The following is a 27,441-nucleotide window of genomic DNA, read 5'->3' as shown; positions in this document are numbered from 1 at the left end:
AGCTCATTTGAAGTGAGGGTAAACATGTCTGTCATGGGAGGTGGTACGAGAGGCTTTTATTTCAACACAGTCCTGTCGCTGGCCCGCTCGTTAGCTGCACACCGTCCCGCACCGGTCGAAAAGGTGAGCAAGGAGTGAACCGAGTGAGCTCCGTAAAGACACATTTGTATTCATTAGCTACCGCTAAGCAACAGGGTTGATGAGGGTGTAGCTCCTCTTCCGCACAGTCGGTGGCTTATTTTGATCACCGACTTGACAGCCGGGTTAACATTTGACAGGTGTGTGCGCGTCTGTAGTGTTTGAATTGCTTTAGCTGGGTCTCCTCGACAGTATTTCCCTTGTAATAAAAAGAAAAGAGCAGCGCAGAGACATGTGGCGTAGCTGCTTGTGTGGTGCCAGTTACTGCATCATAGTCAGGCTTTATGAGCACTGCAGTCAAACAGGTTTACATGGTCAGGAGCGATGGATGAGAAAGATAAACAATGACATGACAGACAGTAACTTACCTGTTGCAAAGATGGTGAGGTCTCAGTAAAAGGTTTTTTTTTGACAGTACAGGAAGATCAGCGAGTTTGGAAAAAGCTGCTTTTGTGATTTGGGGGAATCAAATAAAACATACAGCAGAACATCGACCCTGTCACTGAGTATTGATATTTTAGCATGGATTATGTAATGTCAAGTGTGTTGTAGTGGGAATGTTTTGAGCTAGAGTGCCTTGCACTATAGTAAATATAATAAATACCAGTATCATGATGACATTGTTATGGTGGGTATCAATACAATGACAGATGATGTAGTAGACACAAATCAGTAACAAAAGTTAAATACAGTATGTAACTGTGTGCTTAATTGTAATGTATGTGCAAAACCAACAGTTCAGTTCCCTGATATTACTAATATTACTCTTAACAAAGATACAAACGCAATATTGGAACATACAGTCACTCTCAAACAGGTATTTTATTACAAAAATGTAACACCATACAATTAGATCTAAATGTGTCATGTTTTCTAATGCTTTTTTTTCTCTCTCACAGGTCCAGAAGCTACAATGCATGTGTCCAGTGGAGGTCCGTGGTGTTTTCACTCTAGATGTGCGTCGCAGAGATGCAGTCATTGCGCTGGCTGTTTTTCTGGTGGAATCTGGTTTACAGGTGGGTGGTGATGAGTGAAAAATCGAGCTGTTACACCATTTTAACACAGTGGGTGCATCTCAACATCACACGTGTAGGTCTTTAGGATGTCCTGGCAGTTAATGGATAATGAGTCAAATCTTTATTACATAGGGATGCTGTAGCATGATATATTTAGAAATGATTAGTATCATTATATTAGCACTATTACTTTGCTTTTGCCATCAGTCTCTCAAAGGACTCCACATATATCACCATGCTAAGCTTATTCTCATAATCTGATTAAGCTGGCGATTAGACATGCAGCTGGCCGTGTAAGCCTTTAACCTAATCACCCTGAGACACAATGTTAAATGCTTCCCGAGCTTTCTGATTAAGTAGAGATGGAGGCTTCACTTTCAGTGTTAGAGTCATGTTTGATATATTTTCTTTGACTCAGATTTGATTCAGTGTTGAAATGAACAATGCATCACATTTTTGCTTCATCAGTACGGCTAATAAAAGTGCTGCTCTGTGCCTACAAGTGCAGTTGTTTGTGGTTTGTAATGATTTGCTTTACTCCGGCAGCACAAAGACATACTTGTTTCCTACTTGCTGAGCCTATTGAGAGGGCTGCCACGGGTCCAATGGATCGAAGAGAGCTCAGGAAAGAAGGGAAAGGGTAAGAACAATCCTCTTACAGTGGGGCCTTTTGTTTAACAATGGCCTCTATTCACTGCCTCTAACAGTGCAGTAAGTTGTATTTTTTGTCATTCTTATTCAGTTTCAGTAGTAACTCAAGAAATATTGAGATGGTATTGATATCTATTCATAAAATGTCATCAGACAGCAGCTTTCACTTGTTTATCCTCCATTGTGCATAATTCACTGTTTAATTGTCTATTAATTTTTTTAGTATATAATCCGCTTATCATCCTTTTTTTCTGCTGCACATGTAAGTTTTTGGTCATTTTCTGCTCTTTAGATTTTCTTCCAGTTGCAGAAAACTTCAGCTTCTGTTTAGTGACTCTTTTGGCAGATGTGGCTCAGAGGGACCCAGACTCCCGACAAGAGGTCAGCTTAAAAAGTGGTAATAAAATATCATTCTTGGGTCAGGATGCACTGCTGTTAAATGCAAAGTTATCACCTCTTTCCCTTCCAGATCTTGAACACTATTATGGAGGTCATGCAGGCATTGCAGGATATATGCCAAACACCTGATAATCATGACAAAGGTATATACACACACACACAGGCAACAACGTGCATAACAACAGTCCTCCCAAAAGCTTCATAGATGCTCTCTATCCTCTAGTCTACCTGTGCAGGTATGTTGTCCCCAGCCTGCTCGGCATGACTCGAGCATTTGGCCGCTACAGCAACACAGACGAGGCTTTGCTGTCCAAGTTGTTCCCCAAAGACTCGCCTCAGGCCCGCTGCGTCACAGAGGAAACAGAGGGAGTGCGGCGCAGGTCCTTCAATGACTTTCGTTCTATTCTGCCATCCTCACTGCTTACAGTGTGCCAAAGTGACACTCTGCGCCGAAGCACCGGGACCAACCTAGATCCCTCTTCACAGGTGTGTGTATGTTGTGATGGAGCTGGTTGGACAATCAGGAGAACTAGCAGTGACTATACTCACATGCTTTGTGAATCTATTGTCAGAAACAGAGTATAGTTATGTTTGGTTACTGGTCAAAGAACTGTAATGTGCTGTCTCACAGGTGTGTACAGATCCAGGAGGCCACTCACCCTGCTCTCCTACAGCGCCTGGCCCACATTACTTTGAAGGTAAAACTTAAGAAAAAGAAGCTGCTTTGATTACATTTGTGTTTACCAGTTCAAACCTGGATTCTGGCAACTCATCCTAGCTTAGCGCTACCAGCCATTAACATTATGCAACAACTACTAGGTGCTTGCATAGTGCTTATCTGCACTTGTATGTAATCTGAATGAGTAATATTTATGAGGGCTCTTGCATATCTCCCAATCTGTTTATAATAAAGGAGTGCACCCACTGTTAAAATTGTTAGCAGAGCAGGCAGATTGCTGTTAGTGGCCAAACTTAGATTTATCTGACATGTGTTTGAGATATTTCCATCAACTTCAGTTGACTTTGATCGCATAGCAAATTTCAGCTCCCCAAAACATTAACTGTTATCCACTGCCAGTCATTTGTTATCCAACTTGTCAGGATTTTTTATGTCCTCTGGTCTCCTTCATTTCAGGTGCCTACCTCCCAGACAGCAGCTCAGTAGATCCTGATTACTATTTCTCTACAGTCAGCTCTAGTTTCTCAGTGTCTCCTCTCTTCTTGGGTGCTGGAGATAACGAGGTGGAGGTGCCCGTTGATCTGCTGCGACAGCTCCTCAGCATGGTACAATAGCCCACTACCCATTTACCAATTACTGCCTCCTATTTTGTCTCCCATCCTGTATATCTATAGTATATTGCATCTTAAACAGTGGCCGTGCGTTTTGTCGATTCACAGGTGAAGAAGTTTGTTTCTGACCCTTTTTTGAAAACTCTGGACGACACTATGACGGAAGTGACAGAGGTAACAGTATAACTACAGTCTGTACAAAACACTGTAAATTCAAAGTAAAATGTATGCCATTATCAGCTAAATAATCTTCTCTGTCATTGTCTCTTCTGTTTTGTTAAGTCTAACCCTGGAATCAACCTCTGTTACAAAACCTTCAGTGACCCTCTCTATGTGTGTGTGTTCAAAATGCTGCGGGACACACTGTACTACATGAAAGGTAAAGCAACATAAATAGCGTGTTTATTATCTGCAATTATTGTTGTATTTAAGTACTAATTTTAATGCCTTCTCCGTGTTTCTCAGCCTTGCAGCCTGCATTTGTACGAGAAGTGCACGACTTTGTTCTGGAACAGTTCAGCAGCAGTCAGTCGGAGCTGCAGCGGGTACTTCATGACACGGGGGGGTTGCTGGGGGAACAGAGCCCCCTCAAGCTTCGTTGCCAAGCCAACGCTGCCTGCGTAGACCTCATGGTGTGGGCCGTCAAAGATGAGCAAGGTAATCAATTGTAGCAGAGCGTGAGCAGAGCTGCGTGTTCAGATGACATAATCATAGGGATATTGATTGTTTCTATTTGTTCAGGTTGCATCTGTTTTCCTTTTGTTTTTTCAGGAGCTGAGAACTTGTGCACCAAACTGTCAGAGAAGCTGCAGTCGAAAACCTCTAGTAAAGTCATCATCGCTCACATGCCCCTGCTCATCTGCTGCCTACAGGTATAAGACTACAAGCTAGAAAGAGTGCTAAGATATGTGCTTAAATAAAAGTGAAACGTTATACAAGACACTTCATCATCATGGGATTCTACCTCGAAAATTATTATTACTAACTAAAAGCAATCCAGTGTCAGGTATCCTGTTGATTCAGTGGGTTGAGGCATGTGTTTGCCTTATTTTGAAGCTGACCAAGACCTGTGTTGCATGTCGTGAATTTCTATTATCAGTTACTAAAATTAAATTTTGTTTGATTGTCTCCCCCACCCTCTGCTTCAGGGCCTTGGTCGTCTGTGTGAGAGGTTTCCAGTAGTTGCTCACTCTACCACAACCTCTCTCAGGGATTTCCTGGTTGTTCCTTCCCCTGTTCTTATAAAACTCTACAAGTATCACAGCCAGTACAGCACAGGTACAGATATTTACTTACTTATTTATTTTATTTGTAAGGGAGCATGTACAATAAGAAACATAAATGTTTCCATTTTATGTATTGTACTGAAGTTTTCTTAAAGCTAATTTAATCTTTAGTCCCTTGGTAAGTCACAACTAAAACATACACATTGACAGAACACCACTAAACAACACAAACGTCCCACACGCCCTCACCTCTTCAGTAACAGTGTATGTTAGGCAAATTGAAAGCATGAGATTTGTATACAAAGAAAAACAAATGAAATACAAAGTCAGTGGTTGCAGACTTTAATATACAAATTACTTTACATACACCACTGGACTGAGACTTAAAACTCCCATTTTCATCAGGAGTGATTATATTGTTCTAAAATATATTATCACTCATTGTAAGGACGTTGTTCTTCAGGGTGTTTTGCAAAGGTAGTTTTAATTTGATTTGAAGACAGAAAGATCGTTCGCAGTTTTGGACTCTGATTGATGGCGGGTGTCAGTTTCTATAAATCGGCTGAGGCCTACCTGTAACTCCTGATTGAAAGTAGAGTGCAAAAACAAAGGGTAATTTTTTCCTAAAAATGAGAATTTATCAACAATTCGGCCACAAGGAACTTTCTTATTCCAAATACAGCACAAATGTTCAGAGCCCAGAGTAAATGGGACAGAGTGCTGATGATACAGTGACAAATATACATCAATAACAGTGTCATTGTTACATCAGGCTCCCGTCCACTATTGATCTGAGCAGAGTGTTCAGTGTTGAGCTGCAACAAATACAGACGATTGGGAATGTAATTTACTGATGTTAGTTACTGATTTATCTGTGTTGTCCGTCGCAGCGTGCTGCTTTTTCATAGATTTGCTGCTAATTTGTTAGATTATGGAAGATAACAGGCTCCTCAGACTCAGCATTTTTTTTTTCTGTGCAGGATCATGTGTTGTTATAATGTTTTAAATTATCATAGATTTAAAACTTTTTTAATTCTGTGTTAATATTTGTGTGTTTTTGCTCTTATCACTCTTCTTTTAAGGTACAGGAGAGATAAGGATAAATGTGACCAATGAGCACTCTCAGTCTACCTTCAACCTCTTGTCAAACAGGAAAGACCAGCCGTCCATGTACGAGCAGCTCAGAGACATTTCCATCGATAACATATGCAGGTAAAACAAACACCTGGCACAGCTGGATTAGAAAATAAGATTTTTGAGAATTTTTTTTATTTGTCATTGTTCATGGTTGTGTGTATATCTTATCTCTCAGATGTCTGAAAGCTGGTCTGACCATGGACCATGTGATAGTGGAGGCGTTTCTGGCCAGTCTGTCCAACCGTCTATACATTTCACAGGAGAATGACAAGTGAGCAACATTTCTGGTTGGAATAAAAGCTCTATTGTGCTTTGTACTCACTGTGAACGTTTTCAAGTCCTTGACACTGATGAATAGCTACGATAAAAATAAAACTTGTCTCTCTGCCAGGGACGCCCATCTGATCCCAGATCACACCATCCGAGCACTTGGCCACATTGCAGTCGCTCTCAGAGACACTCCGAAAGTCATGGAGCACATCCTACAAATCCTTCAACAAAAGTTTTGCCTGCCTCCATCACAGCTTGATGTCCTCATTATAGATCAGCTGGGCTGCATGGTCATTACAGGAAATGTGAGTTCAAAGATACAACGATACATCTTTACATCTGGCCTCCATTAGTTCATAAATTTATAGTTGAAAGGGAATCACCAAGGGATCTTTTAAAAGTCTAAACAATTGGTATAGTTAGTAATGGTATGCAGATTTATTTGATTGAAATGGTGTTTTAGAGGACTGTTTTTTTTTTTATTACTGTGACTTTAATAGAAGCAGTGCAATCTGTTTAAACCCAGAGGGGCTGACATGCTGTAATTACTGGACAGCTGCTGGCTGCTGTTTACTTGCCCAGTACAGTGTGCATATAATAATGGTTCTAATTCACACTCCACTGGCATGTAATGGAGTGCTTTTGACATCACAGTGTACCCAGAGTGCGACATACTATAATTAACAAAGGACTGGAAGCAGATCTGACCTTTTTACAGCAGAAACAGATCACTTACAAAATACCTCCCTCAGTCCTGATACACATCTCACACATCTGCTCATGCTATCTCTGACAATGGGATTTTGATTCTGAGAAAATTGTAAATGTTTAAGTACTAAGTAAGAAGTAGATTAACCAACAAATATGAAAAAAAAAAAAATCATTTTATCCCGTGGGTGACTGCGCAGTCTGACTCGTCTCTGTCCGTCTGTCTGTCTTGTAGCAATACATCTATCAGGAGGTGTGGAACCTGTTCCAGCAGATCAGCGTGAAGGCCAGTTCAGTGGTCTACTCAGCTACCAAAGACTACAGAGATCACGGCTACAGGTCAGCATCTGCTCTTACCCTGTTCACAGACCAGTACCAGCTGCACCAGGGGAAAGCTGTCGTGTTGAAGCAGGAAATGTAGTCAGAAGATACATTAAAAGTTGTTGCTCTTTGCTCACTGCTCCTGATGGTCAGGAGTAGATTTATTATGTATTATGTATTATGCTCCCCTGATTTGTGTTAAATCTGTTTGTTCTGGGGTTTTTTTTTTTTATAAATAAAGGTTGAAAAATAAACATCTATTCTAAATACATTGTGCTTGTCTACATTTGTGTCTATGTTTAGTATACCTGTTTTTAACTGTCCCCTCTTCCATCCTCAAGACACTGCTCTCTGGCAGTGATAAATGCTCTGGCCAACATCGCAGCCAACCTGCAGGGGGAGCAACTCGTGGACGAACTGATGGTGAACCTTTTAGAGCTGTTTGTCCAACTGGGCCTGGAAGGAAAGAGAGCCAGCGAAAGGGCCTCAGACAAAGGACCAGCGCTGAAGGTACGTGCTTAAATGCATGACCATCTAAACACAACAGGAAATTGATAACAGAGCTGTTGTTGAATTGTTAATGGCTCTTTATCTACTGTAGGCATCAAGTAGTGCTGGGAATCTTGGAGTGCTCATTCCAGTGATTGCTGTGGTGAGTATGTGAGGTCTGCACACACTGCGGCCCCCAACAGAGCCTTTTATTTAAGTCAAGAATTTGTGTTAAAATACTGCCTTCATACACTACAGCGCAGTTAAATGATCTACATGAGAGCCTCAGATGAATCTGAATGGTTAGTTAGCATTCAACAAATATTTACCCTGTTAGCTGCAGTACAAACATCTGTGTCACCGGTTCACTACTGAATGATGTCACAATCGTACAACCTCGATTTTCTCGAAATATATTATTATATGGAATTATGATTAATTGCTATTTACTTGTTACTAGTAATTAGTCTTAGTATGTTTATGTGTATATATGTATATATATATATAGACTTGTGATACATATATTTATATATATTCACATAATAGCATAATATAATTTATTTTTTGATAATTAATTTAAAATAATATATAATTTGAAGTACTAAGTTAATCTAATTTACAATAATTTGTGATTTTTAACTATGTATTTATAATTAAGAAAAATAATAATGGAACAATTTAAAGATTTTCACAGCAGTTCTTGTGTAGTAGTGTTACATGTTACTTTATTTTCCCCTTTTGTGCCGTTGGTTCCACAGTCTTTCTGCAATTATTACATACAAACATTTGGTAATGACAGTTATATAATGTGTGTTTTGAGAACATTTCCCCTCTAGCCTAACTGCTAAAGATAAAACATTAACAGACAGATAACACGCATTCATTGAGTCACTGTGTTTGAGAAATATTAAAGAGAAGTTTAAATGGTTTTTAAGAGACTACACACACATAAAGACTTGGTATTTGATGTCACGTGTTAGATATTGCGCTAAAAGAAATAACAACATCCCAGCTATTAAAATCTGGAATGTTTTAACAAAACAGGGAATTTTTAGGGAATAGTTTAGCTGTTTCGGTGGGCTTTCTTGACAAGTTTAACTCTGTGCAGGATTGACCACTCTGCCCATGAACACAAGGCAGTCTGTGCGGTGCTCGTAGATCAGAAAGAGGAAGGGATGGTCCACAGTGAAGCGGATCTGAGAGGAGAGGGGCATGAAGCCCACCTGGGTCAGAGCAGCAGCCTCTGTCCCCTCCTCATTCACAGTGATGGTTCCCTGGTGCTTCAGCTGGGGAGAGAGATTGAGATAGTTTGTAAGGATTATTAATTACAGTTGATAAGATGTCCATAAAACCTTTTTTTTTTAAGTATGCCTTTTGTTACAGTTTGGTTATTTCTTAGTAAAACCATGACTAATTTAGTCTTAACTCACCCAGTTCATGGAAACTTCTTCTGAGGTCATTCCAGAGAAATCTCCACTCTCCTGGAACAAGTCAATGAGGCCCATCTCCTTCATATTTGCAATCAAGTCGTAGTTCTGCTCCAGTTTAAACCGGGGTAACACCACCTCTCGAGTCCTGAAACGAGGCATAGAAAAGTAACCTCATGTTGTAACTTTTAAATATCCACTTAGTCTAAACATTTTCAACATTGTAAGCCATAAACTCTAAAGGAGCTCCCACTGAAAAGGGTTAAAGCATGTTGTTACACTTCTCAGCTTTTCATTAGTGTGTTTGGAGAAAGCTGCTGACCTGTTTGTCATGTTTTTGAGCCATTTGCTCACAACAGTGGGCGAGATCTCCTGCTCCAAAGTCCTCATGCCGGTCATCTTCCGAGGCAAGGCAATGAGCATGCTGATGTTTCCTGTGTATGGGAGCTGAAAGGAAGAAAGTTTGCATAATTATTACGCAGCTCAGTTGATTTGTTTATGGATTGGTATCGTTGTTTTGTTGTTGAAAAATTCAAATCAGCGTTGTGTGAGGCAGTGTCAGTGTGAGGCAGCCCACCTGTAGGATGTCACAGTCTAGTTCGTGGTCGGCTGCAGCCAGATAGTTCCCCTTGTTCGTCATCATGGCCACACGTACATTTGTCTTTTCGTTTACTCGGAAGTTGCGATAGTGAGTCATTTCTTTGGGAAATTTCTGTTCCCATGTACCTGTTTAAATAAACAAATAAGAGTCCAAGAGTGAAATAACCAAACAAAGCAGACATGTGTGTTGTGATTTTACTTTAGGTTTTGCAACATGAAAATCATATGCGTCATTTGTGAGTAGGTGGAGGACGCTGTGTCCCTGTTTCTCACTCACCTTTGAAGTACAGGTAGTTGAGCAGCATCAACACCATATTTGGGTCGACACTCTTGAGTGGTTCCCTGATCAAACCTTTGGTCAGCTTCAGGATGCGACGGTTGGCCTTGCTCAGAAAGGCAGGGTCACTGAAGTCCACTGACTGTGGCTCTGCGAAATAAAACGCTTTTGTCTCTGCGCGGAAAGCATCTTTCACCGAGACATCCTTCTTTACATAGACATCGTTTACAGAGCGTAGTGTGTAACCAAAGTTCCTCCTGAAGAGCCTGTGTGTCAGCTTCCTGAAGAGCTTGTGCACTGTTGTGTTGTCATAGTGATGGCTAGCGTTGACAAACTCGGCGAATCCCAAAGCTTTGTAGATCTGATCGTGGGTTCCAGGTCCTGCCCCTAAAGACATCATCCCCATAGCGATGGAGATCCCAGCAGGTGCCAGCAGGATGTTGTCAGTCTGGTTGACGTCATTACGAAGACTTCGATAGAGGTTAAAGCCAAAACGGGCATTGACAATGTTGAGGCGTTGGAGGCGAGACCGACCATGGAACAGCCGCAGGAGTCTGGCACGACGAATCTTCGGGTCGGATGGTTCGGCAAAAATGTCGATGTCTGGGGCTGGTGTGGCAATCTCATCAATCTCATCCCCTTCACTGAAAAATATCATCAACTCATCAACCAGCCATTCAAAAGTAGAAACACTCTCAAAGCACATTTCATTATACTGTAGCTGCTTTATAAGTAACCAACTAAGTTTTTTTTAAAACATCTTACAGTGTTTATACACTTCTACATATGAATATTCCCAGAAATGAATAGGGAAAATCCCATCAAATAACTGATTGGCATCAAGTTAATGATTAGAGTTGCCTCTGTTAGACATACCTTATGCAAGTGATTTGTTTTTACTTATTACATCATTACTTAAATCAACCAGAAATAGCAAGAGTTCATGCTCACATATAATCGTCACTGCCTGCAGCCAGGATCTTATCAAAATCAATATAATCTTCATCCTCAAAGCCATCAAAAATAAGGTCATTAGTGACTGTGTTTTCTTTGTGGAACTCCAGGGGGATGGCCTCCATATCCACTACGTCCCCTTCAAAGCCTCTGGGGTCCGGTTGAGGGTCACTGAAGTGAGAGCTGAGCTCTTTGATCCCAGCCAGAGATGGACTGACCATCAGACAGGCCACAGAGATGATGGTGATGACCCACATCCTGAAGGCTGGGGCAAAGGATATGAACATTAATATGGCCTAGTTAATAACTTGAACGTCATTTAGTAGCTTTGTTTAAATTACGTTTTAATCAAATCAGTAGGAATAAAAATGATGTGTTCACCTGCTAGAAAATCAAACGACTTTACATAAAATGCCTTTAACTGCAGTTGAAGTCTGTAAAATATCTTACCTTCACTGTGTGCTGGCGGGAAGTGCTGTGTTGCTTCTGTTTGTGGGACTAAGAGCAAAGAATTGAATACACGACTGAACTTTGATGTGGGCTCCTCCTGAACAAATAGACCAGATCAAACAGACCAAAAAGTGCTGTGGCTGACTAAAATCTTTAACTCTTCACAATTCAGCTTATCTGGTAAGAAGATTTCATGTTAATTATACATTAAAGGGTGAGTAGTTTAGACAGATTATTTTGGCAGTTTTTTGTTTATATTATTTGCATCTTTTTATTTTTGTTGTGTGTGCAGCAAACTCAAAAAGAATTTAGCCATTTGTATTTGAAGGACTTTGCATTTTACCACTCCTTTAGAATTACTTTTAACAGAATAAGATGCTTTGAGTAAACCAACGTTAATGTCTCTTAATTTTTCACCCTTTTGTCGTTGTCTACTTCTCGAAATCACAGTTGACCAGACGACTTCCACCAATCAAAGAGGCCAAGCCACGTCTCCAGAAGCTGTTCAGGGACTTCTGGTTGTACTCTGTGGTCATGGGTTTTGCTGTGGAAGGATCAGGTGAGCAAGAGATGAACTGATTTTGTTATGCTACGTTTTTGGTGGAAAGTTTTGCACCTCTGCACTTTTAAAGATACGCTCCCATATTTTGTTAAGCAGCCAGGAGCTTCCCCAGATAATACTATCTTTTCCCCTGTTAAATGTTGATGTTGTGTAACTTAGCTGTGACTTGTTTTGAGTTTCAAAAGGTGCCCACTTCCTTCATTTACTAGTAATAATAGAAATAGACATTTATCTGTGTGATAAGGGTTTATTAAATGTGATAAAGACAGATGTTTGTGTTTTCTAGTATCAGTATTGACTTAAATATAACCAAAACATACTTAGGAGTGGTTGTTCACAAATGTAAATAATCAGAGATATTAGAAATAGCCTACTAACATCAGTGGATATATATTTGGTCCTTTCAGGGCTTTGGCCAGAAGAATGGTATGAAGGTGTGTGTGAGATTGCCACCAAGTCTCCGCTTCTCACCTTTCCCAGTGGTGAACCTCTTCGTTCCGAACTGCAATATAACTCTGCCCTGAAGAATGATACAGTCACGCCGGTAACACACACTTAAGTTTTGCAGCGGGTAGTTAAAATATTTTAATACAGAAACACCAGAACTTATCTCATTATCAAATTGTCCATTTCTGTCATCCAGGCCGAGTTGAGCGAGTTGCGGACAACCATCAGCAATCTCCTCGACCCTCCTCCTGAAGGATCTGCCCTTATTAACAAGCTAGACTTCGCAATGTCCACATACCTGCTCTCAGTCTACAGACTAGAGTACATGAGGTCAGCTCTGTCACGCTTATACTGTATATCTGGTATACTTGTTTCTTTTTGTATATTGTGAAGTCAGATCATTACATTTTTTAATATCTCTCTTGTACTCTTTCAGGATGCTGCGGTCCAACGATCCTGACAGGTTCCAGGTCATGTTTCGGTACTTTGAAGACAAAGCCATCCAGAAAGACAAATCTGGTGGGGGCTTTACACCTGTTACACTTTTGGCCATACTTTTACTCATGTTGTGTAATTCCTTTTCTCAAACTCTCTTTTCTGTCTTCACAGGCATGATGCAGTGCATTATTTGTGTTGGCGATAAGGTGTTTGACGTCTTCCTCCAGATGATGGCTGAGAAGGTAGGAAGCTCAAACTACTTCTAAAGGCTTTGATGTCTTGGTGACTGAGTGTTTTATTCTTCAGTATCAGTGAATAACAATAAATGCGTGCTTTTCTTCTTCTTTCAGCCGAAGACCAAAGAGCACGAGGAGGAATTGGAGCGACATGCTCAATTCTTACTGATCAACTTTAATCACACACACAAGAGGATCCGCAGAGTGGCAGACAAATATCTCTCTGGTTTGGCTGAGACGTGAGTGATATTAATCCAAGAACCTTGACTGCCTGCATTACTTTTTCATTTCTATATAAACAGTATTAATCCTGTTTCTCATGTGTTTTACCTTTAACAGATTCCCTCATCTGCTCTGGAGTGGCCGTGTTTTAAAGACCATGTTGGACATCTTACAGACACTCTCTCTGTCACTAAGTGCTGTAAGTATCAGTGGAGGCCTGGTGTGAACAACACAATCCCTTCGGTGAAATAAGTGTTTAGATAGATGCAAATACATGTTTCAGCTGAAACAAATGCCTTCTCTGTTTATTTAGGACATCCACAAAGATCAGCCGTATTATGACATTCCAGACACCCCCTACAGGATCACTGTTCCTGACACATATGAGGCCCGAGAGGTGAGTTTTGACTGTTAGTACACTTATCACCACTAGAGGGCAGCACAGTACTGGTTTTAAAGATATTAGGAGCCTGTTTCTTCCTCAGTCTTGGTTCTTTTTTAATTGTTTTATCTGTTCATCATTTAAATTATACTTTGTGATGGATGTTTATGAGATATTTTTATGATGATGACATGATTTGTTTAACTAACTAAGCCCTTACATTCAATAAAATAATCAAATAAAGGTATCTGCCTAGTCTCAACATGTTGTGAATTGTGTGTATTTTATTGAAATTGTCTTACAGCCCTTTTGTATTTCACTAATAATCCTTATCTCCTTGTAGAGCATTGTGAAGGACTTTGCTGCTCGATGTGGTGAGATCCTGAAAGAGGCAATGAAATGGGCCCCTTCGGTCACAAAGTCGCATCTACAGGTGAGTTTTCTTTTAACCTTTGTGTTTCCTCCGAGTACAGATCTCTGACATCAGAAAGATGAGGAGTTTTCAGTTAAATGGCTCATTTTAATTGTAGCTAACTAGTAGTTTCTGCAAAAATGGTTGTACTTAAAGTTTGACTTATGGACTTTTTACATTTTTGTTAAATAGAAATCATTGTATATTTAAACAACAGTAAAATGTGTTTCACTGTTGCTCCAGTACCCTCTTTCCCTCTTTTCGTACGCTCATGTATCTCACCTGTCTGTTGTTTCTTGTGCAGGAGTACTTGAACAAGCACCAGAACTGGGTGTCAGGACTGTCGCAGCACACTGGCCTGGCCATGGCCACGGAGAGCATACTGCACTTCGCAGGCTACAACAGACAGAGTACTACACTCGGCGTGAGTCACACGGGCTGCATGTTTGCACACAAACCCCTTCCTCAGAATAAGGCGGGCTGAATTTAGACAAAATCACACATCCCAAGTTCATGGTAAGGTCATAGTCTGAGCTACAGAAACATTGCTTAGAGAGACACAACTCCAAATCCCATAGCAGACGGCACACTCAAGAGTTGTGTGGATAAAGGCGTTAAAATATTTGGGTACTTATACACTGAAGGTATATAAGGTATATCTTCTAGTTTCCACTGTCCCACAAATACAACCTCAACACAACCTATTTAAGTACTTGCAAATCAGTCACTGGGTCAAAGCAAACTCACTTCATAGATTTCCTGGCATATAGCAGGAGACCCCTCTGAAGAAACAGTTGCTGAACACCTTACATACAGCAACCAGAGCTCTAATGTTAGCTGTTTATCATATTCTTAACATTAATTGTTCTGAATATGTGATAAAGACCTCTTACTAAAAACAAATGTGTTTAATTTAATTCATGATCTTATACAGAAAATACTATACACCTGTTAATCTGCACAAATCTACCAATAATCTGTGTGACAGAAATGTAAAATGACAACTACAGATCTTTGAAATATGATTTGGTGTTGCCCAATGATTTAAAATGTATTTCTAAAACTACCTCAGAAACTATAGAAAAGAATATCACACAGGATCCTGAAGTTTGGATTGCACAATTGTATTTTTTTCAGCATTTTCTCTTTGTTTTTCTGCTTTTTATCCACTTTTTTTAATTTTGTTTTCATCAGTATCATTGACAAATGTTACATACAGAACAGCCGTGCTCCGTCTGTATTTTCAGCATAAAGAAAACCCAACCCAACACAACAACATTAGCACAGTATCAGTTTTTTCAGTCTTTTTCAATTTTTGGAAAATAGAGCAAACAAAACCAAACGAAATGTGTTTGCTACCGTTGCAGTTGGCCTCACAGGCTTGTTGATTTGATGCTTATTAACATTTGTCTAACATTAATGGCTTGGTAAGTTAACAAATGTGCCATTTAGTTGTTTTGTCAAAGCCTTTGATGTTTTGCAGAAGTGTCTTGTATCCTTTTTGCACATTTATGTGTTTATATATATATTTTTTTTCTCTATGCTTTCTATAGATCTGTAAACACTGGGAGTATAGTTGTTTACAGCATTGTTTGTCCATGTGTGCATGCTTATTAGTCTGTGTGACATTATTTTGCTTGCTTTGCATTTCATTTGTGGTGTTTGGCTTGCATTCTGCTATATCCGTCTTGTCATTTGCTTCTTTTGTTGTATTTTGTCTTTGTTAACTGCACCGAACTGCCTACCTGGTTGCTTGGCTGGTTTACGGATGTGCTGGGTACCTGGTTACTTACCTGCAATGGACTGGTGGGTTGGTTGGCTGGTTGCCCATTTGGCTAACTGGTTGTGCTGTTGCTGTCCTCCACATTGTGGCCAACATAGGCTGCTTTCCCTCAGGTTGGTCTGAACACTAAATATAGAGAGACAGGGCTCAGGCATGATACCTTAAATATATCCAGAAGTGTTACAGTAAAGCTACGTCGTGACTGTGTGGTCCTAAGTGACCCCTAAACTGTGTTCTTCATCAGACCACCCAGCTGACAGAGAGACCAGCATGTGTGAAGAAGGACTACTCCAACTTCATGGCATCACTCAACCTGCGCAACCGCTACACAGGAGAGGTGAAGTCGTAATATTACACTAAGGATGTGACTGTCAGAGACTTTCTGCATACAGTATGATTGATACCTGTCTCTTTATGTGCTGTCTAGGTGGCTGGTATGATCCAGTTCTCAGAGGCGACTCACAGCCAGTCAGACCTCAACAAGCTGATGATCCAGCAGATGACCAGTGCTCTGGACACGCAAAACCCAGAGGCCTTCACCCAGGCCATGTTCAAGATGGCTGCCCTGCTTATAAGTACCAAAAGTGAGCAGCTCTACCTCATTGATATTTATATTATTCAGCAACAGTGGCTGTTGTTTTTATGTTGTAATTCATTCATGGAAAAATAATTATCTAAATGTTGTCTTTCAGACTGCGATGCTCTCCTCCTGCACCACCTGTGTTGGTCTCCTCTGAAGATGTTTACAGAGCACGGAATGGAAACTGCCATAGCCTGCTGGGAATGGCTCCTGGCTGCACACAACGGGGTGGAAGTGCCAGTATGTATATCCATCACTCTTCATAAAATCTTAAGAATAATTTGTTAAATTAATGTGTATGTTGGTGTAAGATACAGTACAATATATTGTAAAATAGATTAATTCTCATCTTCTCTTCCATCTGATTAGTTCATGCGTGAGATGGCTGGAGCTTGGCAGATGACAGTAGAGCAGAAGATGGGTTTGTTTTCGAAAGCTAAGGTAGAGGCTGGTCCTCTGGCTGTCTCAGAGGAGAGTCAACCTGCACCCTGCGCACCAGACGTCATCCCTCACTTCCTCTGGATAGAGGTCAGTGATATGCAGACATTTCTTGTCCTCCCCAATTTATGCCTACGGTTTAAGTCGCTTTAAACATCAGTATCCAGAGGTCACCCAACCTAGTAAAATACAGCATGTTCATATTCAATCTACTGGGCTGTGAGCCTGTGACGCTACACATACTGTAGAATCATTTGCAAATATGACACATTTAACGTTTTGTACACTGAGCTGTCTTCGAACAGTCCATATATATGTATATATATATATATATATAAATAAATATATATATATATATATATATATATATATATATTTGTATATATGTATATATATATATATATATATATATATTTGTATATATGTATATGTATATATATATATATATATATATATATATATATATATATATATATATATATATATATGTATATTTGTATATATGTATATATATATATGTATATTTGTATATTTGTATATATGTATATATATATATATATATATATATATATATATATATATATATATATATATACTGTATATATATATAAAAATGAGTTAAGCTATTTATTAAGAGTACAACTATAACCTCTATATTCCTTGTCTACGTTCTTCTTCCAGTTTCTGGTGCAGAGGTTTGAGATAGCCAAGTACAGCAGTGCTGACCAGGTGGAGATTTTCACCGCCATTTTGCAGAGATCTCTGTCTCTGTGCGTCGGAGGACCCAAAAGCAGCCTGAACCGACATGTTGCTGCCATTGGCCCAAGATTCAGGTACTGTGTCTCTTTACCACAACGGCAGATTGGTTTTATTTTTTAAAATACCATCATAATGCGAGAAATAATGAATGCTAAGCTTGATAAAACTATTATGTCACCACCTAATTTCAGACTGCTGACTCTGGGTCTGACTCTCCTTCATGCTGATGTTGTGACAAATGCCACCATCAGAAATGTGCTTCGAGAGAAGATCTATTCCACGGCTTTTGACTATTTTAGGTAGAAAAAATGAATTATGTTTTGTTGAAAAGAATGATAACTATTTTAATGTGATTTCATGAAATTACCGTCTGTCTGCTAACTTCTTTGCTATCTCTGTCCCTGCGCAGTGGTGCTCCCAAATTTCCCACTCAGACAGATAAGAGGCTGAGAGAAGACATCAGTATAATGATCAAGTTCTATGCCAGTCTGCAGTCTGACAAGAAGTATCTTGCTGCCAGCCAACTGGTCCCCCCAGGTACAGCACTGACAAACAGTGGCCTCTTCTATCAGTATAATAACTGAATTATCAGCTTCACACAGCACAACAGTTTATATGTCGATTTGATTTACCATTTTCTTAAAGTTTCTAATGGGCGAATTTTCATCCCTTTTGCAGTTTTTTAAGCTAACTGCATTGTGCTAATTTGCTTGTGTAATTTAGGGCAGTGTCAGTAATGTATAATCTACCGTATAACAATGTAAACAATCAAGCATGTGGGACGCTGAAGTTTGGCGTCCTTGCAACAGCCAAGTAGAGAAGCATATTTCCCATGATAATGCACTTAAAGCCCCAACCATGATCATTTTCAAAATGAAGTTGGTATCTCAGCCTTTATATTTTACTATTTTTGATTGATGCATAATTGACTTGTAGGATAAATTAATTATTTTTTTCCTTGTGAAGATCCACAAGACATGTCAGTGAACAGCCTGTCTGTAGTGGCAGTGACAGATAGCCGGAGCAGTCTTGATGCAGCTGTGGGCCAGAGGCAGCAGGTGGCTCAGGGATGGATCAACACCTACCCTCTGTCCTCCGGGATGTCCACCATATCCAAGAAATCAGGTCAAACACACATAAAGGATGTTAGACTTAACCCTGTGTGCTGCAAAGATGGTCACAGTGAAACTTAACCTCCATTTCTTCTTATTCATAGATGAAATACAGTATATCCTCACTAATATAAAGTTTTCTCTGTCATTATGTATTACTGATGTGTTACTCCTGTTCTGTTTCAGGATTATCTAAAAAAAGCAACAGAGGCTCTCAGCTGCACAAGTACTACATGAAACGCCGGACTCTTTTACTGGCTTTGCTGGTATTTACAGTTTTCCAACCACTTTTCAATATTCACAACTATGTGATAATAGGGAAAATATCATTAAATTATTACATCTTCACCTGGCACCTTATTGGTCAATTATGATGAATCCCATTCCCTGTACGTCTCTTTCTCCAGGCCAGCGAGATTGAGAGGCTGACGATATGGTACAACCCGTTATCCACTCAGGAGCTCGCCATTGCTACTGAACAGTCAGTGGAGACCAGCATCGCCAACTGGAGGTCCAAATACATCAGTCTGACGGAGAAACAGTGGAAGGACAACGTCAACCTGGCCTGGAGCATAGCACCTTACCTCGCCCTGCAGCTGCCGGCCAGGTACACGGAGAAATACAGTGCATTACATCCCAAGTTTCATAGGTGTCAAACTGAAAGTGTATTAGATTTTGTCTAACAAATTAAATCCATAATAATATCCCCAACAAGCCAGTAAGGGAGGTTCTTCAAAGCCAAAATCTATAACTTTATCCATATTGTGTCCTCTATTGTCCTCTATTTTTGAACTACAACAAAGATGCAGAGTTCATAGTTGCACTTGTGACATCATCACACACCATTATTGCGTGAATGAAAATATCCTCAATTAACAGGCTTAATGCACTTTATATTATCCTATATTATTATATGATATATTTACTAACATATGGCTGACGCACAGACTATGGTTCAGTTACAGGACTGAAACTAAAGTGATCTCATCCATGCACAGTGTAGTTTATACATGCGTACATGCAAGTTTATGGCAAGACGAGGGCAACTTTTGAACAGCAGCATGCGTTTGATTTGTTTTTCAGATTTAAAAACACTGAGGCTATTGTCTCTGAGGTGACTCGCCTGGTGCGAATGGATCCGGCTGCTGTGTGTGATGTTCCTGAAGCAGTGAAGGTGAGATCCTCTGCCTGCCACCACAAATCACGAGGATGACAGTTGTTTCCTTGGTGCTTTTATTTTGAAATAAAGGGACGACTTTTTCTCAAGTTAACATTGAGAGATTGTTGTTAATTTCTCAGGGAATAATGCACAGATCTTCATGAAATCAAATAAAAATCTGGATCCAGCGGATTTAAATGTGTTTTATTTTATATTGGATAAGGCTTAATTGAATTAAAGGGGACTGTTGGGCCTTGGCGGAGGTGTGCGCTCTACTGAGTGCCATTCTAGTTTGTTTCTTGGGTTCCCACTACTGCTTTCCTGTGATCATGCAACATAAGTTAAATACGAGAAAAAAGTTTTTGTTTGTTTTCGCCAGACTATGTCACTTGAGAAATGTGTTATTGAAGTCATCTCTTTGCCTTCAGCTTCCTCTAGTCGTCTTCATTTAGTCATACCTGACTGAGCTCTTAATGAGCCTTGTACCTGTCTAAAGAAGAAGCAGGGGAGGCAGCGCACGGCCTTCCCCAAAGGCCACCATAATTTAGTGGATGATCCGCCTCGCCTTGACATCTCGTACTTGTTTATTCCAATCACTTTAGTAACTAATAAACACAGCTTCCTCTGGAGACTAGTTAGCACACCATCAGGCTTGAGGTCATCACCTTGCATCAGAGTGCTGTCATATTTGATGCAGAGATATGGATCCAGTGATGCATGAGTAGCATCTAACTAAGTATTAATGTGAATCTTGGAAGTTCTCAATTTACTTCCTCTCTCCTTTTTCTTTTTCTACAGTTTCTCGTGACGTGGCACACAATTGATGCTGACTCTCCAGAGCTGAGTCACATCCTGTGCTGGGCCCCAGCAGATCCCCCAACTGGACTGTCCTACTTCTCCTCCCAGTACCCTCCTCACCCCCTCACAGCCCAGTATGGGGTCAAAGTGCTCCGTTCCTTTCCTCCCGTACGCTCACATATACAGCACACACATTTGTTTTTGTTCCTTGTTAAAATTACCATCGTTTTCTCAAGTAGCATACAGTATTGAACACCAGGGGTCTATAATTCACACTAATAAGCCAAAGGGATGCCCACATTATTTATTTTAGACTCTCTTGTATACAATGACACAGTTATTGCATTTCTTTTTTTTTCTTGTGGTAAAATATTTTTTTCTACTCTTTCCAGGATGCCATTTTGTTTTACATTCCTCAGATTGTCCAAGCGCTTCGTTACGATAAGGTAAAATCAGAAAATCAGAAATTCTGAGTTAGCAGATAGTTTCAAAGCCCCACATACCTTCAGATTATTAAATAATCAGAACTTTCCACGTCTGTTTCTTTCTTTCCTGTTACAACCTGGTGTAGATGGGTTATGTGAGAGAGTACATCCTGTGGGCCGCTCAGAAGTCTCAGCTTCTGGCTCACCAGTTCATCTGGAACATGAAGACCAACATATTCCTGGACGAGGAAGGAAACCAGAAAGACCGTGAGATATTAACCCTTACTGTCTCTTTCTGAGTCAACACATGCACATCAGCAACACGTGATCATACTAAATGTAAAACACCATGAGCATCTCTCTCCTTGCAGCTGACATTGGCGAGCTGCTGGAGCAGATGGTGGAGGAGATCACTGGCTCTCTGTCTGGCCCGGCCAAAGACTTTTACCAGAGAGAGTTTGACTTCTTCAACAAGATCACCAATGTGTCGGCCCTTATTAAGTATGAACACACTTTACATTTTTTATTTGACCCTAGAGCCCACGCTGCATGTTTAAGGCCATAAAGTAGAGTAGCATATTTTTTACATCACTGCTGCTGCCTTTCCCAAAGTTATATAACATCAATTTTTCAATCACACGTGTTTTAGCTTCATCCTTACCTCAAACTTTCATAACATTGCCCACAGTAATGATGGTATCACAATACAGCGATTCTGCGATATTTGATTAATGTCAAGAAAATCCTCTAAGATACATCATGATGTCTGTGTAACAGAAGAAGAAAAAATACCCTTTAAAAGACAAACAGCAGGATTTATGTGTTCTTTCCCTACATTATGGTGTCCGTGTAACATAATTTGACAACTGAAAAGAAACAATGTACAAAAAACTCATGGAGTCTATGGTGCAATGTAAAAAAAAGCTATAAACTGGAAGAAGGCTGAACTGCAGGAAAGCAGAACAGGTCTGGAGTTAAAATGTTTAAAGTAAGGATACAACTATGGCTCACTAAAATCTTTTCAATCTGTGCAAATTAAGTTTACAGAACTTTACACCACAAGGAGTCATGAAGTAGTGACTCTGGTAAGTCAAATTCTTGGGAATCTGTTTAGAGCACCTGCATGTTTTAAAAGAAAATATTGATATTTGGCACCAGTGTATTGATAATGTATCACAAAAGGAAGTGATATATTGCCGAATCAATATTTTGTCCCACTCCGAATGATGCAATGTTATACACTTATAATGACAGGGAAACTTAAAGAAAAGAGAAGTCTTTTTGAAGCCAAAATGCTGATCTTTGCCAAAGGCCTCAAAGTAAAACTACTGTTTAACTTTTCTGTTAAACACATCCCTCTGCTGTAGGTAATCCTCAAGGTGTTTATGAAGTGATAACAAGTTTTCCCCTGAATCAAGATGTTTTGTTCCTTTCCCTGCCTCGTACCACCAGTGACCTACTCTCTAAATCCCTTTGTTGTTCATTTACTCGGCCAATAGTTGCTGTAATGTCTCTCTGATTATGCACCGGTCTGGAAGACACTGTAGTTTTCTGACAAGGTCCCATTACTGCTGCCTCTTACAGAGTGTTTTGTCAACCCACTAAAGGCACACAAAATTCCCCTCGGCTCTCATTACAGCACTAATTGCTGCTGTCCAGGGGAGAAACTCCTACTGTCCCCTGGCTTCCACTCTATTAGTTTTCACCCCAGTGACTCCCCTCTGTGGATAACAGCAGAGCCCGACTGTCACTTGTGCTCTGAAGTCATTCAGTGAGATACCCATGCATAATATTCTCAGTGAGGTGTGGAAAATGTGTGTTCAAGTTGTTTTTGTTTGTCTTCATCAGACCTTTTCCCAAAGGCGAGGAGAGGAAGAGGGCCTGCCTGGAAGCCATGTCACAGATCAAAGTCCAACCTGGCTGTTATCTTCCCAGTAATCCAGAGGCCATAGTTTTGGATATAGACTACAAGTCTGGGACCCCCATGCAGAGGTTGGCCTCAAAACCATCTTCACAAAGAAATTTGACAGTTCACTGAAGTTTTTTCAAAAGTGCTCTTACATCCCTTTGTGTCTCCATTTAGTGCTGCCAAAGCTCCCTACCTGGCCAGGTTCAAGGTTAGGAGGTGTGGAGTCAGTGAGCTGGAAAAAGAAGGTGCTTCTATTGTTAAATAAACCTGAAATAGATATTTTATTTCTTAAATGTGTGCACGGATAAACAATGTGTCATGACATCTTCTCCACAGGTCTGCTGTGTCGCTCAGATTCTGTAGATGAGGCGAAGAGTGAAGAGGAGGCCAAGAGGATCTGCTGGCAGGCGGCCATCTTTAAAGTGGGAGACGACTGCAGACAGGTCTCAGTTTTACACACCCAATCTCCCAGTCCATTTCATGATATCATGACTAAATTATTTCTGCTATATTCCCTCTCTTCACCATTTCGCCCTTTGCTGTTCACAGGACATGCTGGCTCTGCAGATCATCAGCCTGTTTAAGAACATCTTCCAGCTGGTGGGCCTGGATCTCTACGTGTTTCCTTACAGAGTGGTGGCCACAGCCCCAGGAGTAAGTCCATATAAAATATATTTTCTGTCTTCTTCTTTATTACTTCCTGACAGGAACTGCTGAATATTGAAAACACATTCTCCCCTAAGATGCTCAAACCACCTCTCATCCGTCCTGTTTTCTGATGTTCCACCACAGTGTGGAGTGATTGAGTGCATCCCGGACTGCAAGTCTCGGGACCAGCTGGGCCGACAGACAGACTTCGGCATGTACGACTATTTCAGGAACCAGTACGGAGATGAATCCACACTAGCATTCCAGAAGGTAAACATAACACATTTGTACAGACTTTACCAACATCAGCAACATTTTGCAGTGTAGTATAATGCAAATTTTTTACCATTTACTAACCCTAACCCTACTCACTTACAAACAATCTAATATTCCGTCCAACACTTCTCTTTTCAGGCACGGTACAACTTCATCCGCAGTATGGCAGCTTACAGCTTGCTGCTCTTCCTGCTGCAGATAAAAGACAGACACAACGGCAACATCATGCTGGACAGCCAAGGCCACCTCATCCACATCGGTTTGTATTGTGTGAATTTCTTTGTGTGTTCCTACAGTAATTTCCAACAAGCGTTTCAAGACTCTACTTGCACAACTGCATCATCATTTGACGGTAATACAATGTTAGAAACTTTTATCACTATAATAGAAACCAATGGCTGTATGGAAGGGAGGAAGGTGTGTTCAAACATAAAACTTTTGGAATTTGTATTGATAGTGCCAGCCTAGGTCTGGGTGATATCCAGGCTTTGGGAGTAACAGAATACATGTAACAGGATTATGTAATCAGGATCCAAAAAAACGTTTTTTGTAACTGTATCTTTAAATCTTCTTAAAAGCACTTCATAAATGCTAGGACTGTAACTTCAGAAAATTACATCACTTTACTGTAATGCATCCCTAAAACCAGGAAAAGACAACACTTATGCCCTATCATGATATAACAGTATCCAAACTCTAAGACAATATACAGCCTCATATCACGAAAACGATATAATATCGATATATTGCCCAGGCCTATGCCATTGGTTCTGGAGTAATTCAATTAGAAATCCTAAGCTATAGTGTGTGTTTGTGTGTGTTGCCAGACTTCGGCTTCATGTTTGAAAGTTCTCCTGGCGGGAACCTCGGCTGGGAGCCAGACATCAAGCTAACCGATGAGATGGTGATGATCATGGGCGGCAAGATGGAGGCAACGCCCTTCAAGTGGTTCATGGAGATGTGCGTGAGGGGATACCTGGCTGTCAGGTGAGTAAGCAGAAGTGCTGAAGCTAATGTTCATTGCACTTCAAAGGTGGCTATCATGTAACATTAAGACAAGTTCCTTGGGTCCATCAGGCCCTACATGGATGGAGTGGTCTCCTTGGTAACACTCATGCTGGACACGGGCCTGCCCTGCTTCAGAGGACAGACCATCAAATTGCTCAAGTGAGTGTGGATGTGTCTGCATGTGTGAGCAAATGTAACAGAGGACAAGTATTTTGAATATCATTTGCTGTCCCTCTCCTCATATCTAGGCAGCGATTCAACCCTGGTTTGAGTGAGAAAGATGCAGCTTCCTTCATCATCAAAGTCATCCAGAACTGCTTCCTCAGCAACAGGTCTGTACAAAACCTCAACACTTCACATATTCTTCTTATAGTTTTGCTAATATTGGCTGTCAGAATATTCACATTGGTCCGATTGCTCTATTTTTTTTTACTTACAGGAGTAGAACCTACGACATGATCCAGTATTACCAAAACCAGATCCCATACTAAACGTCTGTGCCTAAGCATGTGTATATATTGGCTGGTACATGGTGTGTGTGCGTGAGTTTCGCGTGCGTGCCTTTGTTAATGTTCACCCTTGAAGATTGTGGCTCAATTCTTCCACTGATTGTTGGATGTTGTTTCTTTGTGTTCGCTTTAGCTTCTCGTTTCCTCTCAAACCATATTTTCTTTATATTCCTTGTATGTTCCTTTATTTATTATGTTGTTATTAATTATTATTGTACATTGCACTAGCATCTTGACTCCTGTGCACTTAGAGAAAAAAGCTCTTGGTAATCTGCACGTTCAGTGAATGTTTAATCAGAGTTTGTGCCAATTTTAAATTATTTGTAATGTTCATGAATGTGGGTTCTTAAAGCTGTTGATTTTAGATGGGGTTTGAAATGTAATTGGATACTTGAAGTAGCTGAAGTAAACCGGTTTCAGTTCTGACCAATGTGGCCTATTCTGTCATCTCGTACTTGACTGTACTACTGTGCTTCTCTTTTTAATGGACCAGTCGGATATCTTTGAACTGTAGCATGGTACTCGTCTTGTATTTAACAGTGGTGACTGACTGTATAGACATGGGTTACACTGTCTGTATTTTTGGGTTTCTGTATTTACCTCGGGAGAAATGTTGCACATAAGTTCTGGGAAATACTGGGGCTGAGTTCTGTAAATTTAGCATTGCCAAAGGGGGGGAGGGAAAATGACATGCACACAAATCCAACTTTTCTGTTGTTTATGAATGAAGGTAAGGCACAGTTTTGGGCAGTTGCATGAAGTTAAGAGTTAACTACCATGTAGCCTGTGTCCAACGTGGCTTTTGGTGAAAGTTATTTCAGTAATCCAAAGTGCTGTGCCCCATGTCCATATGGCTAGCTTAAGCCTTTATGTAATGTTACTGATTGTAAAGATTTTGCCTCTCTTTGTATATTTATATCCATGGCCCATTTTCTGTCTCCTTTTCTATCTTCATGCCTTTTGAATGAGAATGCATAAGATATGAAATCAAATAAAGATCTATTAACTTAAAGAAAGTTTAGTCATTCATTAAAAGGTCACAATTTCATAATTGAAGACACTGTCACATGTGATGATACATTGGCAATTGGAGTTTGCAGTTACAGCTCGCCTTCATGGGTGGACCAGGAATAAATAAAGATCAGAAATTCAGCTCTAGTTTAAAGCTTTATTCGATACTGTGTTCCAAAAATGTATTATTCATTAAGGTTTATGGTATTATGCATTTGTAGGTAGAGTCATAACAACTCATAGGACTTTAAAATAAATGCAAAAACAAACCATATGAAGCACTCCTTTTGAATCAATTGGGCGAATAAAATACAATTTGTTCCCACTTTTTTGATAATTTGTGGTCATTAAATACAACTAGTTCCCTCATCTTGATTAATTTGTGCACACAGGATACAATTTGTTCCCACGTTTTGCTTAATTTGTGGGCATGTCATACAATTAGATCCCACGTCTTGACTAATTGCACGAACAAAATATGAATTAATTCATGCACACCAGAAACAAAGTGAGTAAAGATGTACACAACAACTGTTGCCATTCCAAGGCTGTAGGTGACAGTGCTTTTTTTAATAGTTTGTTTTTCTCTCTAACAAAGAAGTGCCTGGACCATAAAGTACACTTCGAAGGTGAAGGCATCATCATGACCCAGTATGGTTGTTTTATGATCTTTCATTTTACAATAGGAAGTGTATAAACTAAACAGATAAATTATTATAAAATACAGAATAAGGGAAAGGGGCCATAAACCAAATAAAAGTCATGAATTTCCATGAGAGAAAGTAAAGAATTCAGTATGATCTTTGTAGGTGGAATAAATGTATTGTATATTAACATCCACCAGAGGGCAGCAGATAACACATCTTCAATATGTCTCTAACTAGTTGAGAAGGATTCAAAGAAGATTGCTCAGTCCTAACTCCTGTGAACCTAAATCAGCTACCACAATTTTCTAGGAAGTAATACCAGGAAAA

The 27,441-nt window shown here is 40.1% G+C and overlaps 2 protein-coding genes across 3 annotated transcripts; one reads left to right on the top strand and one right to left on the bottom strand.

Annotated features, from left to right (window-relative positions):
- On the top strand, positions 1-26,472 carry LOC140995901 (phosphatidylinositol 4-kinase alpha-like). Of its 2 annotated transcripts, XM_073466056.1 has the most exons (55): positions 1-123; positions 1,038-1,154; positions 1,701-1,794; positions 2,098-2,186; positions 2,275-2,347; positions 2,428-2,690; positions 2,836-2,902; positions 3,340-3,488; positions 3,603-3,668; positions 3,777-3,873; positions 3,960-4,151; positions 4,266-4,366; positions 4,643-4,772; positions 5,803-5,932; positions 6,033-6,128; positions 6,249-6,432; positions 7,071-7,174; positions 7,498-7,666; positions 7,758-7,808; positions 11,804-11,912; positions 12,323-12,459; positions 12,559-12,692; positions 12,799-12,881; positions 12,972-13,042; positions 13,151-13,275; positions 13,376-13,457; positions 13,572-13,655; positions 13,984-14,073; positions 14,357-14,476; positions 15,934-15,948; positions 16,080-16,172; positions 16,263-16,419; positions 16,528-16,655; positions 16,785-16,943; positions 17,535-17,686; positions 17,804-17,911; positions 18,022-18,149; positions 18,579-18,737; positions 18,911-18,990; positions 19,132-19,331; positions 19,808-19,898; positions 20,682-20,849; positions 21,074-21,127; positions 21,253-21,373; positions 21,478-21,607; positions 22,955-23,098; positions 23,190-23,260; positions 23,352-23,458; positions 23,565-23,669; positions 23,808-23,933; positions 24,078-24,198; positions 24,767-24,926; positions 25,017-25,106; positions 25,196-25,279; positions 25,387-26,472. In XM_073466056.1, exons 1-55 carry the CDS (start codon positions 25-27, stop codon positions 25,436-25,438), a joined length of 6,309 nt encoding a protein of 2,102 aa, XP_073322157.1. In that variant the 5' UTR covers positions 1-24; the 3' UTR covers positions 25,439-26,472. The 2 variants fall into 2 exon arrangements, with proteins under 2 accessions (XP_073322157.1, XP_073322158.1); XM_073466057.1 differs by lacking the exon at positions 15,934-15,948 and having other exon boundaries at positions 2-123.
- On the bottom strand, positions 8,354-11,424 carry serpind1 (serpin peptidase inhibitor, clade D (heparin cofactor), member 1). Its single transcript, XM_073466058.1, has 7 exons — positions 11,354-11,424; positions 10,901-11,168; positions 9,950-10,593; positions 9,650-9,798; positions 9,395-9,519; positions 9,076-9,220; positions 8,354-8,931 (listed from the first exon to the last, which is right to left on the bottom strand). Exons 2-7 carry the CDS (start codon positions 11,158-11,160, stop codon positions 8,740-8,742), a joined length of 1,515 nt encoding a protein of 504 aa, XP_073322159.1. The 5' UTR covers positions 11,161-11,168; positions 11,354-11,424; the 3' UTR covers positions 8,354-8,739.
- Positions 26,473-27,441: the final 969 nt, after the last annotated feature.

The sequence above is a fragment of the Pagrus major genome, chromosome 5 (genome assembly GCF_040436345.1).
Source record: "Pagrus major chromosome 5, Pma_NU_1.0".
NCBI lineage: Eukaryota > Metazoa > Chordata > Actinopteri > Spariformes > Sparidae > Pagrus > Pagrus major.
Note: the sequence above shows the minus strand (reverse complement) of the source record. Positions and strands in the feature narration are given on the sequence as shown.

Coding starts and splice junctions, on each gene's coding strand:
- LOC140995901 (XM_073466056.1), top strand. CDS start 25: ATGTCTGTCATGGGAGGTGGTACGAGAGGCTTTTATTTCAACACAGTC. Junction 7,809..11,803: donor TCATTCCAGTGATTGCTGTG/GTGAGTATGTGA, acceptor TCGAAATCACAG/TTGACCAGACGACTTCCACC. Junction 18,150..18,578: donor CAGCCAACTGGTCCCCCCAG/GTACAGCACTGA, acceptor TTCCTTGTGAAG/ATCCACAAGACATGTCAGTG.
- serpind1 (XM_073466058.1), bottom strand. CDS start 11,160: ATGTGGGTCATCACCATCATCTCTGTGGCCTGTCTGATGGTCAGTCCA. Junction 9,520..9,649: donor TAGACTGTGACATCCTACAG/GTGGGCTGCCTC, acceptor TCTTCCTTTCAG/CTCCCATACACAGGAAACAT. Junction 8,932..9,075: donor AAGAAGTTTCCATGAACTGG/GTGAGTTAAGAC, acceptor CTCTCTCCCCAG/CTGAAGCACCAGGGAACCAT.